Source organism: Anomaloglossus baeobatrachus, chromosome 1 (genome assembly GCF_048569485.1).
Source record: "Anomaloglossus baeobatrachus isolate aAnoBae1 chromosome 1, aAnoBae1.hap1, whole genome shotgun sequence".
Classification (NCBI taxonomy): domain Eukaryota; kingdom Metazoa; phylum Chordata; class Amphibia; order Anura; family Aromobatidae; genus Anomaloglossus; species Anomaloglossus baeobatrachus.
In genome coordinates, this window is record NC_134353.1 from 28898073 (window position 1) to 28918555 (window position 20483).

Sequence of the window (20483 nt, forward strand, 5' to 3'; positions counted from 1 at the left end):
GCAGTATGGAGGAATACTAGACTGGGGACCCGGCAGTATGGAGGAATACTAGACTGGGCACTTGGCAGTATGGAGGAATACTAGACTGGGCACTTGGCAGTATGGAGGAATACTGGACTGGGGACCCGGCAGTATGGAGGAATACTAGACTGGAGACCCGGCAGTATGGAGGAATACTAGACTGGGCACTTGGCAGTATGGAGGAATACTAGACTGGAGACCCGGCAGTATGGAGGAATACTAGACTAGGCACTTGGCAGTATGGAGGAATACTAGACTAGGCACTTGGCAGTATGGTGGAATACTAGACTGGGGACCCGGCAGTATGGAGGAATACTAGACTGGAGACCCGGCAGTATGGAGGAATACTAGACTGGGGACCTGGCAGTATGGGGGAATACTAGACTAGGCACTTGGCAGTATGGAGGAATACTAGACTAGGCACTTGGCAGTATGGTGGAATACTAGACTGGGGACCCGGCAGTATGGAGGAATACTAGACTGGAGACCCGGCAGTATGGAGGAATACTAGACTGGGCACTTGGCAGTATGGAGGAATACTAGACTGGGCACTTGGCAGTATGGAGGAATACTAGACTGGAGACCCGGCAGTATAGAGGAATACTAGACTGGAGACCCGGCAGTATGGAGGAATACTAGACTGGAGACCCGGCAGTATGGGAGAATACTAGACTGGAGACCCGGCAGTATGGGGGAATACTAGACTGGAGACCCGGCAGTATGGGGGAATACTAGACTGGAGACCCGGCAGTATGGAGGAATACTAGACTGGAGACCCGGCAGTATGGAGGAATACTAGACTAGGCACTTGGCAGTATGGAGGAATACTAGACTGGGGACCTGGCAGTATGGAGGAATACTAGACTGGGCACTTGGCAGTATGGAGGAATACTAGACTGGAGACCTGGCAGTATGGAGGAATACTAGACTGGAGACCCGGCAGTATGGAGGAATACTAGACTGGGGACCTGGCAGTAAGGAGGAATACTAGACTGGGCACTTGGCAGTATGGAGGAATACTAGACTGGAGACCCGGCAGTATAGAGGAATACTAGACTGGAGACCCGGCAGTATGGAGGAATACTAGACTGGAGACCCGGCAGTATGGGAGAATACTAGACTGGAGACCCTGCAGTATGGAGGAATACTGGACTGGGCACTTGGCAGTATGGAGGAATACTAGACTGGAGACCCGGCAGTATGGTGGAATACTAGACTGGAGACCCGGCAGTATGGAGGAATACTAGAATGGAGACCCGGCAGTATGGAGGAATACTAGACTGGAGACCTGGCAGTATGGTGGAATACTGGACTGGGGACCTGGCAGTATGGAGGAATACTAGACTGGGCACTTGGCAGTATGGTGGAATACTAGACTGGCGACCTGGCAGTATGGAGGAATACTAGACTGGGCACTTGGCAGTATGGAGGAATACTAGACTGGGCACTTGGCAGTATGGAGGAATACTAGACTGGGCACTTGGCAGTATGGAGGAATACTAGACTGGGCACTTGGCAGTATGGAGGAATACTAGACTGGGCACTTGGCAGTATGAAGGAATACTAGACTGGGCACCTGGCAGTATAGAGGAATACTAGACTGGGGACCCGGCAGTATGGGTGAATACTAGACTAGGCACTTGGCAGTATGGAGGAATACTAGACTAGGCACTTGGCAGTATGGAGGAATACTGGACTGGGCACTTGGCAGTATGGTGGAATACTAGACTGGGCACTTGGCAGTATGGAGGAATACTGGACTGGGCACTTGGCAGTATGGTGGAATACTGGACTGGGCACTTGGCAGTATGGAGGAATACTGGACTGGGCACTTGGCAGTATGGTGGAATACTGGACTGGGCACTTGGCAGTATGGAGGAATACTAGACTGGGCACTTGGCAGTATGGGGGAATACTAGACTAGGCACTTGGCAGTATGGGGGAATACTAGACTGGGGACCTGGCAGTATGGAGGAATACTAGACTAGGCACTTGGCAGTATGGGGGAATACTAGACTAGGCACTTGGCAGTATGGAGGAATACTGGACTGGGCACTTGGCAGTATGGAGGAATACTAGACTGGGGACCTGGCAGTATGGAGGAATACTAGACTAGGCACTTGGCAGTATGGAGGAATACTAGACTAGGCACTTGGCAGTATGGAGGAATACTAGACTAGGCACTTGGCAGTATGGAGGAATACTAGACTAGGCACTTGGCAGTATGGAGGAATACTAGACTAGGCACTTGGCAGTATGGGGGAATACTAGACTGGGCACTTGGCAGTATGGAGGAATACTAGACTAGGCACTTGGCAGTATGGAGGAATACTAGACTAGGCACTTGGCAGTATGGGGGAATACTAGACTAGGCACTTGGCAGTATGGAGGAATACTAGACTGGGGACCTGGCAGTATGGAGGAATACTAGACTAGGCACTTGGCAGTATGGAGGAATACTAGACTAGGCACTTGGCAGTATGGAGGAATACTAGACTAGGCACTTGGCAGTATGGAGGAATACTAGACTAGGCACTTGGCAGTATGGAGGAATACTAGACTAGGCACTTGGCAGTATGGGGGAATACTAGACTGGGCACTTGGCAGTATGGAGGAATACTAGACTGGGCACTTGGCAGTATGGAGGAATACTAGACTAGGCACTTGGCAGTATGGAGGAATACTAGACTAGGCACTTGGCAGTATGGAGGAATACTAGACTAGGCACTTGGCAGTATGGAGGAATACTAGACTAGGCACTTGGCAGTATGGGGGAATACTAGACTGGGCACTTGGCAGTATGGAGGAATACTAGACTGGGCACTTGGCAGTATGGAGGAATACTAGACTAGGCAGTTGGCAGTATGGTGGAATACTAGACTGGGGACCTGGCAGTATGGAGGAATACTAGACTGGAGACCCGGCAGTATGGTGGAATACTAGATTAGGGACCTGGCAGTATGGTGGAATACTAGACTGGACACCCGGCATTATGGAGGAATACTAGACTGGGGACCTGGCAGTATGAAGGAATACTAGACTGGAGACCCGGCAGTATGGAGGAATACTAGACTAGGGACCTGGCAGTGTGAAGGAATACTAGACTGGAGACCCGGCAGTATGGAGGAATACTAGACTGGAGACCCGGCAGTATGGTGGAATACTAGACTGGAGACCCGGCAGTATGGAGGAATACTAGACTAGGCACTTGGCAGTATGGTGGAATACTAGACTGGGGACCTGGCAGTATGGAGGAATACTAGACTGGAGACCCGGCAGTATGGTGGAATACTAGACTAGGGACCTGGCAGTATGGAGGAATACTAGACTGGAGACCCGGCAGTATGGAGGAATACTAGACTAGGCACTTGGCAGTATGGTGGAATACTAGACTGGGGACCTGGCAGTATGGAGGAATACTAGACTGGAGACCCGGCAGTATGGAGGAATACTAGACTAGGCACTTGGCAGTATGGTGGAATACTAGACTGGGGACCTGGCAGTATGGAGGAATACTAGACTGGAGACCCGGCAGTATGGTGGAATACTAGACTAGGGACCTGGCAGTATGGAGGAATACTAGACTGGAGACCCGGCAGTATGGAGGAATACTAGACTGGGCACTTGGCAGTATGGAGGAATACTAGACTGGGGACCTGGCAGTATGGAGGAATACTAGACTGGAGGCCCGGCAGTATGGAGGAATACTAGACTGGGCACTTGGCAGTATGGTGGAATACTAGACTAGGCACTTGGCAGTATGGAGGAATACTAGACTAGGCACTTGGCAGTATGGAGGAATACTAGACTGGGCACTTGGCAGTATGGAGGAATACTAGACTAGGCACTTGGCAGTATGGAGGAATACTAGACTAGGCACTTGGCAGTATGGGGGAATACTAGACTAGGCACTTGGCAGTATGGAGGAATACTAGACTAGGCACTTGGCAGTATGGGGGAATACTAGACTAGGCACTTGGCAGTATGGAGGAATACTAGACTAGGCACTTGGCAGTATGGGGGAATACTAGACTGGGCACTTGGCAGTATGGAGGAATACTAGACTAGGCACTTGGCAGTATGGAGGAATACTAGACTAGGCACTTGGCAGTATGGGGGAATACTAGACTAGGCACTTGGCAGTATGGAGGAATACTAGACTAGGCACTTGGCAGTATGGAGGAATACTAGACTAGGCACTTGGCAGTATGGAGGAATACTAGACTAGGCACTTGGCAGTATGGGGGAATACTAGACTGGGCACTTGGCAGTATGGAGGAATACTAGACTGGGCACTTGGCAGTATGGAGGAATACTAGACTAGGCACTTGGCAGTATGGAGGAATACTAGACTAGGCACTTGGCAGTATGGGGGAATACTAGACTGGGCACTTGGCAGTATGGAGGAATACTAGACTGGGCACTTGGCAGTATGGAGGAATACTAGACTAGGCACTTGGCAGTATGGAGGAATACTAGACTGGGGACCTGGCAGTATGGAGGAATACTAGACTGGAGACCCGGCAGTATGGTGGAATACTAGATTAGGGACCTGGCAGTATGAAGGAATACTAGACTGGAGACCCGGCAGTATGGAGGAATACTAGACTGGGGACCTGGCAGTATGAAGGAATACTAGACTGGAGACCCGGCGGTATGGAGGAATACTAGACTGGAGACCCGGCAGTATGGAGGAATACTAGACTAGGCACTTGGCAGTATGGTGGAATACTAGACTGGGGACCTGGCAGTATGGAGGAATACTAGACTAGGGACCTGGCAGTATGGAGGAATACTAGACTGGAGACCCGGCAGTATGGAGGAATACTAGACTGGGCACTTGGCAGTATGGTGGAATACTAGACTAGGCACTTGGCAGTATGGAGGAATACTAGACTAGGCACTTGGCAGTATGGTGGAATACTAGACTGGGCACTTGGCAGTATGGAGGAATACTGGACTGGGCACTTGGCAGTATGGTGGAATACTGGACTGGGCACTTGGCAGTATGGAGGAATACTAGACTGGAGGCCCGGCAGTATGGAGGAATACTAGACTGGGCACTTGGCAGTATGGTGGAATACTAGACTGGGCACTTGGCAGTATGGAGGAATACTAGACTAAGCACTTGGCAGTATGGTGGAATACTAGACTGGGCACTTGGCAGTATGAAAGAATACTGGACTGGGCACTTGGCAGTATGGAGGAATACTAGACTGGGCACTTGGCAGTATGGAGGAATACTGGACTGGGCACTTGGCAGTATGGTGGAATACTGGACTGGGCACTTGGCAGTATGGAGGAATACTGGACTGGGCACTTGGCAGTATGGTGGAATACTGGACTGGGCACTTGGCAGTATGGAGGAATACTGGACTGGGCACTTGGCAGTATGGAGGAATACTGGACTGGGCACTTGGCAGTATGGTGGAATACTGGACTGGGCACTTGGCAGTATGGAGGAATACTGGACTGGGCACTTGGCAGTATGGAGGAATACTGGACTGGGCACTTGGCAGTATGGTGGAATACTGGACTGGGCACTTGGCAGTATGGAGGAATACTAGACTAGGCACTTGGCAGTATGGTGGAATACTAGACTGGGCACTTGGCAGTATGGAGGAATACTAGACTGGGCACTTGGCAGTATGGAGGAATACTAGACTAGGCACTTGGCAGTATGGGGGAATACTAGACTAGGCACTTGGCAGTATGGAGGAATACTAGACTGGGCACTTGGCAGTATGAAGGAATACTGGACTGGGCACTTGGCAGTATGGAGGAATACTAGACTGGGGACCTGGCAGTATGGAGGAATACTAGACTGGGCACTTGGCAGTATGGAGGAATACTAGACTGGGCACTTGGCAGTATGGAGGAATACTAGACTAGGCACTTGGCAGTATGGGGGAATACTAGAGTAGGCACTTGGCAGTATGGAGGAATACTAGACTGGGCACTTGGCAGTATGAAGGAATACTGGACTGGGCACTTGGCAGTATGGAGGAATACTAGACTGGGGACCTGGCAGTATGGAGGAATACTAGACTGGGCACTTGGCAGTATGGAGGAATACTAGACTAGGCACTTGGCAGTATGGAGGAATACTAGACTAGGCACTTGGCAGTATGGGGGAATACTAGACTAGGCACTTGGCAGTATGGAGGAATACTAGACTGGGCACTTGGCAGTATGGAGGAATACTAGACTGGGCACTTGGCAGTATGGAGGAATACTAGACTAGGCACTTGGCAGTATGGTGGAATACTAGACTGGGCACTTGGCAGTATGGAGGAATACTAGACTGGGCACTTGGCAGTATGGAGGAATACTAGACTAGGCACTTGGCAGTATGGTGGAATACTAGACTGGGCACTTGGCAGTATGGAGGAATACTAGACTGGAGACCCGGCAGTATGGTGGAATACTAGACTAGGGACCTGGCAGTATGAAGGAATACTAGACTGGAGACCTGGCAGTATGGAGGAATACTAGACTGGGGACCTGGCAGTATGAAGGAATACTAGACTAGGCACTTGGCAGTATGGTGGAATACTAGACTGGGGACCTGGCAGTATGGAGGAATACTAGACTGGAGACCCGGTAGTATGGTGGAATACTAGACTAGGGACCTGGCAGTATGGAGGAATACTAGACTGGAGAACCGGCAGTATGGAGGAATACTAGACTGGGGACCTGGCAGTATGAAGGAATACTAGACTAGGCACTTGGCAGTATGGTGGAATACTAGACTGGGGACCTGGCAGTATGGTGGAATACTAGACTGGGCACTTGGCAGTATGGAGGAATACTAGACTGGAGACCCGGCAGTATGGAGGAATACTAGACTGGAGACCCGGCAGTATGGTGGAATACTAGACTAGGGACCTGGCAGTATGGAGGAATACTAGACTGGGGACCTGGCAGTATGGAGGAATACTAGACTGGAGACCCGGCAGTATGGAGGAATACTAGACTAGGCACTTGGCAGTATGGTGGAATACTAGACTGGGCACTTGGCAGTATGGAGGAATACTAGACTGGGCACTTGGCAGTATGGAGGAATACTAGACTGGGCACTTGGCAGTATGGAGGAATACTAGACTGGGCACTTGGCAGTATGGAGGAATACTAGACTGGGCACTTGGCAGTATGGAGGAATACTAGACTGGGCACTTGGCAGTATGGAGGAATACTAGACTGGGCACTTGGCAGTATGGAGGAATACTAGACTAGGCACTTGGCAGTATGGTGGAATACTAGACTGGGGACCTGGCAGTATGGAGGAATACTAGACTGGGCACTTGGCAGTATGGAGGAATACTAGACTAGGCACTTGGCAGTATGGAGGAATACTAGACTAGGCACTTGGCAGTATGGTGGAATACTAGACTGGGGACCTGGCAGTATGGAGGAATACTAGACTGGGCACTTGGCAGTATGGAGGAATACTAGACTGGGGACCCGGCAGTATGGAGGAATACTAGACTGGGGACCCGGCAGTATGGAGGAATACTAGACTGGGGACCCGGCAGTATGGAGGAATACTAGACTAGGCACTTGGCAGTATGGTGGAATACTAGACTGGGCACCCGGCAGTATGGGGGAATACTAGACTGGGGACCTGGCAGTATGGAGGAATACTAGACTGGGCACTTGGCAGTATGGAGGAATACTAGACTGGGGACCCGGCAGTATGGAGGAATACTAGACTGGAGACCCGGCAGTATGGTGGAATACTAGACTGGAGACCCGGCAGTATGGTGGAATACTAGACTGGAGAACCGGCAGTATGGAGGAATACTAGACTGGGGACCTGGCAGTATGAAGGAATACTAGACTAGGCACTTGGCAGTATGGAGGAATACTAGACTGGGCACTTGGCAGTATGGAGGAATACTAGACTGGGGACCCGGCAGTATGGAGGAATACTAGACTGGAGACCCGGCAGTATGGAGGAATACTAGACTGGGCACTTGGCAGTATGGTGGAATACTAGACTGGGCACTTGGCAGTATGGGGGAATACTAGACTGGGGACCCGGCAGTATGGAGGAATACTAGACTGGAGACCCGGCAGTATGGAGGAATACTAGACTGGGCACTTGGCAGTATGGTGGAATACTAGACTGGGCACTTGGCAGTATGGAGGAATACTAGACTGGGCACTTGGCAGTATGGGGGAATACTAGACTGGGGACCCGGCAGTATGGAGGAATACTAGACTGGAGACCCGGCAGTATGGAGGAATACTAGACTGGGCACTTGGCAGTATGGAGGAATACTAGACTGGGCACTTGGCAGTATGGTGGAATACTAGACTGGGGACCTGGCAGTATGGAGGAATACTAGACTGGGCACTTGGCAGTATGGTGGAATACTAGACTGGCGACCTGGCAGTATGGAGGAATACTAGACTAGGCACTTGGCAGTATGGAGGAATACTAGACTAGGCACTTGGCAGTATGGAGGAATACTAGACTAGGCACTTGGCAGTATGGTGGAATACTAGACTAGGCACTTGGCAGTATGGAGGAATACTAGACTGGGCACTTGGCAGTATGGAGGAATACTAGACTGGGGACCCGGCAGTATGGAGGAATACTAGACTGGAGACCCGGCAGTATGGAGGAATACTAGACTGGGCACTTGGCAGTATGGTGGAATACTAGACTGGGCACTTAGCAGTATGGGGGAATACTAGACTGGGGACCCGGCAGTATGGAGGAATACTAGACTGGAGACCCGGCAGTATGGAGGAATACTAGACTGGGCACTTGGCAGTATGGTGGAATACTAGACTGGGCACTTGGCAGTATGGAGGAATACTAGACTGGGCACTTGGCAGTATGGGGGAATACTAGACTGGGGACCCGGCAGTATGGAGGAATACTAGACTGGAGACCCGGCAGTATGGAGGAATACTAGACTGGGCACTTGGCAGTATGGAGGAATACTAGACTGGGCACTTGGCAGTATGGTGGAATACTAGACTGGGGACCTGGCAGTATGGAGGAATACTAGACTGGGCACTTGGCAGTATGGTGGAATACTAGACTGGCGACCTGGCAGTATGGAGGAATACTAGACTAGGCACTTGGCAGTATGGAGGAATACTAGACTAGGCACTTGGCAGTATGGAGGAATACTAGACTAGGCACTTGGCAGTATGGTGGAATACTAGACTGGGCACTTGGCAGTATGGAGGAATACTAGACTGGAGACCCGGCAGTATAGAGGAATACTAGACTGGAGACCCGGCAGTATGGTGGAATACTAGACTGGCGACCTGGCAGTATGGTGGAATACTAGACTGGGCACTTGGCAGTATGGAGGAATACTAGACTGGAGACCCGGCAGTATGGTGGAATACTAGACTGGGCACTTGGCAGTATGGAGGAATACTAGACTAGGCACTTGGCAGTATGGAGGAATACTAGACTGGGGACCTGGCAGTATGGAGGAATACTAGACTGGGCACTTGGCAGTATGGAGGAATACTAGACTGGGCACTTGGCAGTATGGAGGAATACTAGACTGGGGACCCGGCAGTATGGAGGAATACTGGGCTGGGCACTTGGCAGTATGGAGGAATACTAGACTGGAGACCCGGCAGTATGGAGGAATACTAGACTGGGCACTTGGCAGTATGGTGGAATACTAGACTGGCGACCTGGCAGTATGGAGGAATACTAGACTGGGCACTTGGCAGTATGGAGGAATACTAGACTAGGCACTTGGCAGTATGGTGGAATACTAGACTGGGGACCTGGCAGTATGGTGGAATACTAGACTGGGCACTTGGCAGTATGGAGGAATACTAGACTGGGGACCTGGCAGTATGAAGGAATACTAGACTAGGCACTTGGCAGTATGGAGGAATACTAGACTGGGCACTTGGCAGTATGGAGGAATACTAGACTGGGCACTTGGCAGTATGGAGGAATACTAGACTGGGCACTTGGCAGTATGGAGGAATACTAGACTGGGCACTTGGCAGTATGGAGGAATACTAGACTGGGGACCCGGCAGTATGAAGGAATACTAGACTAGGCACTTGGCAGTATGGTGGAATACTAGACTGGGCACTTGGCAGTATGGGGGAATACTGGACTGGGCACTTGGCAGTATGGAGGAATACTAGACTGGGCACTTGGCAGTATGGAGGAATACTAGACTGGGCACTTGGCAGTATGGAGGAATACTAGACTGGGCACTTGGCAGTATGGAGGAATACTAGACTAGGCACTTGGCAGTATGGAGGAATACTAGACTGGGGACCTGGCAGTATGAAGGAATACTAGACTGGGCACTTGGCAGTATGGAGGAATACTAGACTGGGCACTTGGCAGTATGGAGGAATACTAGACTAGGCACTTGGCAGTATGGAGGAATACTAGACTGGGGACCTGGCAGTATGAAGGAATACTAGACTGGGCACTTGGCAGTATGGAGGAATACTAGACTGGGGACCTGGCAGTATGGAGGAATACTAGACTAGGCACTTGGCAGTATGGAGGAATACTAGACTGGGCACTTGGCAGTATGGAGGAATACTAGACTAGGCACTTGGCAGTATGGAGGAATACTAGACTGGGGACCTGGCAGTATGAAGGAATACTAGACTGGGCACTTGGCAGTATGGAGGAATACTAGACTGGGGACCTGGCAGTATGGAGGAATACTAGACTAGGCACTTGGCAGTATGGAGGAATACTAGACTGGGCACTTGGCAGTATGGAGGAATACTAGACTAGGCACTTGGCAGTATGGAGGAATACTAGACTGGGGACCCGGCAGTATGGAGGAATACTAGACTGGGCACTTGGCAGTATGGAGGAATACTAGACTGGGCACTTGGCAGTATGGAGGAATACTGGACTGGGGACCCGGCAGTATGGAGGAATACTAGACTGGAGACCCGGCAGTATGGAGGAATACTAGACTGGGCACTTGGCAGTATGGAGGAATACTAGACTGGAGACCCGGCAGTATGGAGGAATACTAGACTAGGCACTTGGCAGTATGGAGGAATACTAGACTAGGCACTTGGCAGTATGGTGGAATACTAGACTGGGGACCCGGCAGTATGGAGGAATACTAGACTGGAGACCCGGCAGTATGGAGGAATACTAGACTGGGGACCTGGCAGTATGGGGGAATACTAGACTGGGCACTTGGCAGTATGGAGGAATACTAGACTGGGCACTTGGCAGTATGGAGGAATACTAGACTGGAGACCCGGCAGTATAGAGGAATACTAGACTGGAGACCCGGCAGTATGGAGGAATACTAGACTGGAGACCCGGCAGTATGGGAGAATACTAGACTGGAGACCCGGCAGTATGGGGGAATACTAGACTGGAGACCCGGCAGTATGGGGGAATACTAGACTGGAGACCCGGCAGTATGGAGGAATACTAGACTGGAGACCCGGCAGTATGGAGGAATACTAGACTGGGGACCTGGCAGTAAGGAGGAATACTAGACTGGGCACTTGGCAGTATGGAGGAATACTAGACTGGAGACCCGGCAGTATAGAGGAATACTAGACTGGAGACCCGGCAGTATGGAGGAATACTAGACTGGAGACCCGGCAGTATGGGAGAATACTAGACTGGAGACCCTGCAGTATGGAGGAATACTGGACTGGGCACTTGGCAGTATGGAGGAATACTAGACTGGGGACCTGGCAGTATGGAGGAATACTAGACTGGGCACTTGGCAGTATGGAGGAATACTAGACTGGAGACCTGGCAGTATGGAGGAATACTAGACTGGAGACCCGGCAGTATGGAGGAATACTAGACTGGGGACCTGGCAGTAAGGAGGAATACTAGACTGGGCACTTGGCAGTATGGAGGAATACTAGACTGGAGACCCGGCAGTATAGAGGAATACTAGACTGGAGACCCGGCAGTATGGAGGAATACTAGACTGGAGACCCGGCAGTATGGGAGAATACTAGACTGGAGACCCTGCAGTATGGAGGAATACTGGACTGGGCACTTGGCAGTATGGAGGAATACTAGACTGGAGACCCGGCAGTATGGTGGAATACTAGACTGGAGACCCGGCAGTATGGAGGAATACTAGAATGGAGACCCGGCAGTATGGAGGAATACTAGACTGGAGACCTGGCAGTATGGAGGAATACTAGACTGGAGACCTGGCAGTATGGAGGAATACTAGACTGGAGACCCGGCAGTATGGAGGAATACTAGACTGGAGACCCGGCAGTATGGTGGAATACTAGACTGGAGATCCGGCCGTATGGAGGAATACTAGACTGGAGACCCGGCAGTATGGAGGAATACTAGACTGGAGACCCGGCAGTATGGAGTAATACTAGACTGGAGACCTGGCAGTATGGTGGAATACTAGACTGGAGATCCGGCCGTATGGAGGAATACTAGACTGGAGACCCGGCAGTATGGAGGAATACTAGACTGGAGACCCAGCAGTATGGAGGAATAGTAGACTGGAGACCCGGCAGTATGGAGGAATACTAGACTGGAGACCCGGCAGTATGGAGGAATACTAGACTGGAGACCCGGCAGTATGGTGGAATACTAGACTGGAGATCCGGCCGTATGGAGGAATACTAGACTGGAGACCCGGCAGTATGGAGGAATACTAGACTGGAGACCCGGCAGTATGGAGGAATACTAGACTGGAGACCCGGCAGTATGGTGGAATACTAGACTGGAGATCCGGCCGTATGGAGGAATACTAGACTGGAGACCCGGCAGTATGGAGGAATACTAGACTGGAGACCCAGCAGTATGGAGGAATAGTAGACTGGAGACCCGGCAGTATGGAGGAATACTAGACTGGAGACCCGGCAGTATGGAGGAATACTAGACTGGAGACCTGGCAGTATGGAGGAATACTAGACTGGGCACTTGGCAGTATGGAGGAATACTAGACTGGGGACCCGGCAGTATGGGGGAATACTAGACTGGAGACCTGGCAGTATGGAGGTATACTAGACTGGAGACCCGGCAGTATGGTGGAATACTAGACTGGAGACCCGGCAGTATGGAGGAATACTAGACTGGAGACCCGGCAGTATGGAGGAATACTAGACTGGAGACCCGGCAGTATGGTGGAATACTAGACTGGGGACCCGGCAGTATGGAGGAATACTAGACTGGGGACCCGGCAGTATGGAGGAATACTAGACTGGGGACCTGGCAATGGTGCAATGGTGAAACCAGTCATGTAAATAATAGAGAGATAGATAATAGATGTAGGTGGGGGATACAGGACTCACAGGCTTTCTATATGAGTGCACGGGGGATATAGGACTCAGTCTTTCTATGAATGGACAAGGGATATAGGACTCACAGTCTTTCTATATGAGGGGGAGATACAGGATTCACAGGCTTTCTGTATGAATGCGTGGGGGATACAGGACTCACAGGCTTTCTATATGAGTGCGTGGGGGATACAGGACTCATTGGCTTTCTGTATGTGGGTGGATACAGGACTCACAGGCTGAGTAGCGGGGGATACAGGACTCACTGGCTTTATATATGAGTGGGGGATACAGGAGTCACAGACTGTCTATATGAGTGCGTGGGGGGGACACAGGACTCACATGCTTTCTATATGAGTGTGTGGGGGATACAGGGTTCACAGGCTTTCAATATGAGGGGAGGATATAGGACTTACAGGCTTTCAATATGAAGGGAGGATACAGGACTCACAGGCTGTTTATATGAGTGCGTGGGGGGGGGACACAGGACTCACAGGCTGTCTATATGAGTGTGCGGGGGGATACAGGACTCACAGGCTGTCTATATGAGTGTGCGGGGGGATACAGGACTCACAGGTTGTCTATATGAGTGTGCGGGGGGATACAGGACTCACAGGCTTTCTATATGAGTGCGTGGGGGGGGACACAGGACTCACAGGCTGTCTATATGAGTGTGCGGCGGGATACAGGACTCACAGGCTTTCTATATGAGTGTGCGGGGGATACAGGACTCACAGGCTGTCTATATGAGTGTGCGTGGGGATACAGGACTCACAGGCTGTCTATATAAGTGTGCGGGGGGATACAGGACTCACAGGCTTTCTATATGAGTGTGCGGGGGGATACAGGACTCACAGGCTTTCTATATGAGTGTGCGGGGGATACAGGACTTACAGGCTGTCTATATAAGTGTGCGGGGGGATACAGGACTCACAGGCTTTCTATATGAGTGTGCAGGGGATACAGGACTCACAGGCTGTCTATATAAGTGTGCGGGGGATACAGGACTCACAGGCTGTCTATATGAGTGTGCGGGGGATACAGGACTTACAGGCTGTCTATATAAGTGTGCGGGGGGGATACAGGACTCACAGGCTGTCTATATGAGTGCGTGGGGGATACAGGGTTCACAGGCTTTCAATATGAGGGGAGGATATAGGACTTACAGGCTTTCAATATGAGGGGAGGATACAGGACTCACAGGCTGTTTATATGAGTGCGTGGGGGGGGACACAGGACTCACAGGCTGTCTATATGAGTGTGCGGGGGGATACAGGACTCACAGGCTGTCTATATGAGTGTGCGGGGGGATACAGGACTCACAGGCTGTCTATATGAGTGTGCGGGGGGATACAGGACTCACAGGCTTTCTATATGAGTGCGTGGGGGGGACATAGGACTCACAGGCTGTCTATATGAGTGTGCGGGGGGATACAGGACTCACAGGCTTTCTATATGAGTGTGCGGGGGGATACAGGACTCACAGGCTTTCTATATGAGTGTGCGGGGGATACAGGACTCACAGGCTGTCTATATGAGTGTGCGGGGGATACAGGACTCACAGGCTGTCTATATGAGTGTGCGGGAGGATACAGGACTCACAGGCTGTCTATATAAGTGTGCGGGGGGATACAGGACTCACAGGCTTTCTATATGAGTGTGCGGGGGGATACAGGACTCACAGGCTTTCTATATGAGTGTGTGGGGGATACAGGACTTACAGGCTGTCTATATAAGTGTGCGGGGGGGGATACAGGACTCACAGGCTGTCTATATGAGTGTGCGGGGGGATACAGGACTCACAGGCTGTCTATATAAGTGTGCGGGGGGATACAGGACTCACAGGCTTTCTATATGAGTGTGCGGGGGGATACAGGACTCACAGGCTTTCTATATGAGTGTGCGGGGGATACAGGACTCACAGGCTTTCTATATGAGTGTGCGGGGGGATACAGGACTCACAGGCTTTCTATATGAGTGTGCGGGGGGATACAGGACTCACAGGCTGTCTATATAAGTGTGCGGGGGGATACAGGACTCACAGGCCGTCTATATAAGTGTGCGGGGGATACAGGACTCACAGGCTGTCTATATGAGTGTGCGGGGGATACAGGACTTACAGGCTGTCTATATAAGTGTGCGGGGGGGGATACAGGACTCACAGGCTGTCTATATGAGTGCGTGGGGGATACAGGGTTCACAGGCTTTCAATATGAGGGGAGGATATAGGACTTACAGGCTTTCAATATGAGGGGAGGATATAGGACTTACAGGCTTTTAATATGAGGGGAGGATATAGGACTTACAGGCTTTCAATATGAGGGGAGGATACAGGACTCACAGGCTGTTTATATGAGTGCGTGGGGGGGGGGGACACAGGACTCACAGGCTGTCTATATGAGTGTGCGGGGGGATACAGGACTCACAGGCTGTCTATATGAGTGTGCGGGGGGATACAGGACTCACAGGCTGTCTATATGAGTGTGCGGGGGATACAGGACTCACAGGCTGTCTATATAAGTGTGCGGGGGATACAGGACTCACAGGCTGTCTATATAAGTGTGCGGGGGATACAGGACTCACAGGCTTTCTTCAAGAATTGGATCTACTTTATTTAAGAAATTGCAGAATTAGACCAGAAAACAATCTATCCCTGAAGTCATTGCCTCCATTATCATATGGCAGGAGCAGATGTATTTTTCTACACGTGTTTCGAGCAGAGGCTTCTTCAGGAGATAAAGCTACAAGTCCTTTTGTAGGACCGTTTCCTGATCTTGGCGGTGCTGCTGTCTGCAGACCTCCATTCTGTAGTGTCACCTGTCGTCCGGGTCGCTCCGACGCGTCTCGTCTCTGGAAGTCTGACGACGAGGATCTCGCTTTCTTACATGTTAAAATTGGACTATTAAATATGCAGTTTGCATTTTCACATTCCCATGGATTGTGGCCAAATGAGAGTTTGCTGCTCACACTGAATATCTTGGAATTAGTCAGTGTGTATAACCGCCATCACGCTGCGTTCTCACCCAGTAGATTCTGTTTGAAATATATGTTATTTTTTTTTCTTTCACACATTCGATAATCTGTATCTCCCCCCCCCCAATTCTTATTTCTTGGTCCAATTCATACCGCAGCCGGATGCGCTATCCTCCATCAATACAATAATCTTTGTATAAATAATACCGCCACTCACTGCAGAGAACCCAATTTATTGAGCACAAAGTTAAGATTCTGTTCTTTTTATATTAATGTGATGTTGCTGTCTTCGGCAGGTGAAGGTCTGGTTCCAGAACAGGAGGACCAAGTACAAGAGGCAGAAGCTGGAGGAGGAGGGTCCGGACTCCGATCAGAAGAAGAAAGGGTCTCACCACATCAATAGATGGAGACTGGCCACCAAGCAACCCAACGGGGAAGACATCGACGTCACGTCCAACGACTAAACGCCGGCAGCCGGCGGCCACACCGGACTTTACTGCATCTCATCATGGAGGGTCGATACACGAGAGACTGAGCGGAGACCCCCGAGTGCCGCCATCATGGGCTCCGGGCACAGAGGACGAAACGGACGCCATGGGCCCCACATGATGGCTCCAGACCCGGCTGTTTCTCCATAGACTCTTATTAGCCATCGCAAATCATGACCATGGACGGAACGGGCGCTCAAGAAAAAAAAAATTTTTTTTTTGTTTTTCTTTTTTTCTGCCCCTTAATTTTTTAATTTATTTTCTTTATCTGATAAAGGAAAGATACTGTAGCTATTACCAATTTAGTGTGTAAATGTGTGTAATAAAAATAATATCAAAAGCACGAGTCTGACGTCATCGCAGGTCTAGGGGGGACTAGTAAATCTGGCCAGACGATTATCTCAAGAGTGTTGGGCACATGCATCCTCATCTCACCTGAGCGTGCATATATCCTGACAGTGGAGTAAGCCGCCAGATGCTCATCTCAAGAGAACCGGGCACATGCATGCTCATCTCACCTGAGCGTGCATATATCCTGAAGGTGGAAGGTGTAGTAAGCCACCAAATTCTCATCTCAAGAGTGCTGGGAACATGCATGCTCATCTCACCTGAGCGTCCATATATCCTGACAGTGGAGTAAGCCGCTAGATGCTCATCTCAAGAGTGCCGTTCACATACATGCTCATCTCACCTGAGCGTGTATATATCCTGAAGGTGGAAGGTGTAGTAAGCCACCAGATTCTCATCTCAAGAGTGCTGGGAACATGCATGCTCATCTCACCTGAGCGTCCATATATCCTGACAGTGGAGTAAGCCGCTAGATGCTCATCTCAAGAGTGCCGTTCACATACATGCTCATCTCACCTGAGCGTGCATATATCCTGAAGGTGGAAGGTGTAGTAAGCCACCAGATTCTCATCTCAAGAGTGCTGTGCACATGCATGCTCATCTCACCTGAGCGTGCATATATACTGACAGAGGAGTAAGCCGCCAGATGCTCATCTCCAGAGTGCCGTGCACATGCATGCTCATCTCACTTGAGAGTGCATATATCCTGAAGATGGAGTAAGCTGCCAGATGCTCATTTCATCTGAGTGTGCATATATCCTGAAGGTGGAGAGTGGAGTAAGAAACCACCAGATGCTCATCTCAAGAGTGCAGTGCACATGCATGCTCATCTCACTTGAGAATGCATATATCCTGAAGGTAGAGTAAGCTACCAGATGCTTATCTCAAGTGCTGTGAACATGCATGCTCATCTCACCTAAGAGTGCATATATCCTGAAGGTGGAGAGTGGAGTAAGCGACCACAAGACGCACATCTCAAGAGTGCCGTGCACATGTATGCGCAGTTCAACTGAGCATGCATATACAGTGTGGAAAAAAAATATTTATTCAGCCCCCAATTGTGCGCGTTCTCCCCCTTATAAAGATGAGATTTGCCTGTAATTGACATCAGAGGTGACCACAACTATGAGAGACAAAATGAGAAAACAAATCCAGAAAATCACCGCGTCTGATTTGGGAAGATTTTTTTTTGCAGATTATGGTGGAAAATAAGTATTTGGTCAATAACAAAAGTTCCTCTCAATATTTTGTTATATCTTCTTTGTTGGCAATGACAGAGGTCAGACATTTTCTGTAAGTCTTCACAAGGTGGCACACACTGTTGGTGGTATGTTGGTCCATTCCTCCATGCAGATGTCCTCTAGAGCAGTGATGTTTTGGGCCTGTCGCTGGGCAACACGGACTTTCATCTGCCTCCAAAGGTTTTCTATGGGGTTGAGATCTGGAGGCTGGCTAGGCCAATCCAGGACCTTCATAGGCTTCTTATGAAGCCACTCCTTCATTGCCCTGGCGGTGTGCTTGGGATAATTATCATGCTGAAAGAACCAGATATGTTTCATCTTCAATGCCCTTGCTGATGGAAGGAGGTTTGCACTCAAAATCACACGATACATGGCCCCATTCAGTCTTTCATGTACACGGATCAGTCGTCCTGGTCCCTTTGCAGAGAAACAGCCCCAAAGCATGATGTTGCCACTCCCATGCTTCACAGTAGCTATGGTGTTCTTTGGATGCAACTCAGCATTCTGTCTCCTCCAAACACGACGAGTTGTGTTTCTACCAAACAGTTCTATTTTGGTTTCATCAGACCATATGACATTCTCCCAATACTCTTCTGGATAATCCAAATACTCTCTAGCAAATTTCAGATGGGGCCGGATGTGTACTGGCTTAAGCAGGGGGGACACGTCTGGTACTGCAGGATCTGAGTCCCTAGCAGTGTGGTGTGTTACTGATGGTAGCCTTTGTTACAGTGGTCCCAGTTCTATGCAGATCATTCACTAGGTCGCCCCGTGTGGTTTTGGGATTTTTGCTCAGCGTTCTTGTGATCATTTTGACCCCACGGGGTGAGATCTTGCAGGGAGCTCCAGATCGAGGGAGATTATCAGTGGTCTTGTATGTCTTCCACTTTCTTATTATTTTTCCCACAGTTGATTTCATCACACCAAGCTGCTTGCCTATTGTAGATTCGGTCTTCTCAGCCTGGTGCAGGGCTACAATTTTGTTTCTGGTGTCCTTCTACAGCAGTTTGGTCTTAACCATAGTGGAGTTTGGAGTGTGACTGTTTGAGGTTGTGGACAGGTGTCTTTTATACTGATAAGTTCAAACAGGTGCCATTACTACAGGTAATGAGTGGAGGACAGAGGAGCCTCTTTAAAGAAAAAAGTTACAAGTCTGTGAGAGCCAGAAATCTTGCATGTTTTAAGGTGACTAAATACTTATTTTTCCACCATAATTTGCAAGAAAAAAATCTTGCCAAATCAGACGCGGTGATTTTCTGGATTGGTTTTCTCATGTTGTCTCTCATAGTTGTGGTCACCTATGATGTCAATTACAGGCAAATCTCATCTTTATAAGTGGGAGAACTCGCACAATTGGTGGCTGACTAAGGACTTTTTTTCCCACTGTATCCTGAAGATGGAGTAAGCCGTCACATGCTCATCTCAAGAATGCTTCCTGCAGGAGATTGGCTGCCCCAGAGAGGAATGGAGGCCGCTTACTTCTCTCTCCCCATTGGAGATAATGCATGCTTGACAGAGGAGTCAGGAAGAATCTTCCCATTATATAAGTTTACTATCTTTAGTAACCGGGCTTTGCCTGGGATAGTAACTGTCTCTTTGTCTCTCTCCCAGTCTCTGTCTGTTTGTGTCTGTCTGTCTGTGTGTCTGTCTCTGTCTCTTTCCGTCTCTGTCTCCTTCTCTCTGTCTGTCTCTATACACGTCTGTCTCTGTCTCTATCTATGTCTGTCTGTCTGTGTCTATCTCTCTGTCTGTCTCTGTATCAGTCTCTGTCACTCTATCTCTGTCTTTCTCTGTATCTATCTGTCTCTCTCTAGCTCTGTGTCTGTCTGTCTCTTTCCCCGTCTGTCTGTCTCTTTCCCTGTCTTTTTTTTGTCTTTCTTTCCCTGTCTGTCTCTTTCCCTGTATTTGACTGCCTCTGTCTCTTTGACTGTCTGTCTATCTGTGTCTGTCTCTCTCTCTCCATGTCTATCTATCTCTGTCTGTCTCTCTATCCGTCTCTTTCCCTGTCTGTCTCTGTCTGCCTCTGTCTCTTTCTCTCTATCTCTTTCTCTGTCTCTTTCCCTTTCCCTGTCTGCCACTTACTCTGTCTGTCTCTTTCTGTCTCTCTCTATTTCTCTACCAACATCTTATTACCTCACACATAAGCTTCTTA

General features: G+C 49.8%; 1 protein-coding gene across 1 annotated transcript in view; it reads left to right on the forward strand.

The window, feature by feature from the left end:
* Window positions 1-17085, forward strand: part of EMX1 (empty spiracles homeobox 1) — a 182956-nt gene extending 165871 nt beyond the window's left edge. Inside the window, exon 3 of the mRNA XM_075332550.1 lies at window positions 16551-17085. Within this exon, the coding sequence (XP_075188665.1) occupies window positions 16551-16718 (168 nt within the window). The 3' untranslated portion in view covers window positions 16719-17085. The remainder of the gene's footprint in view (window positions 1-16550) is intronic.
* Window positions 17086-20483: the final 3398 nt, after the last annotated feature.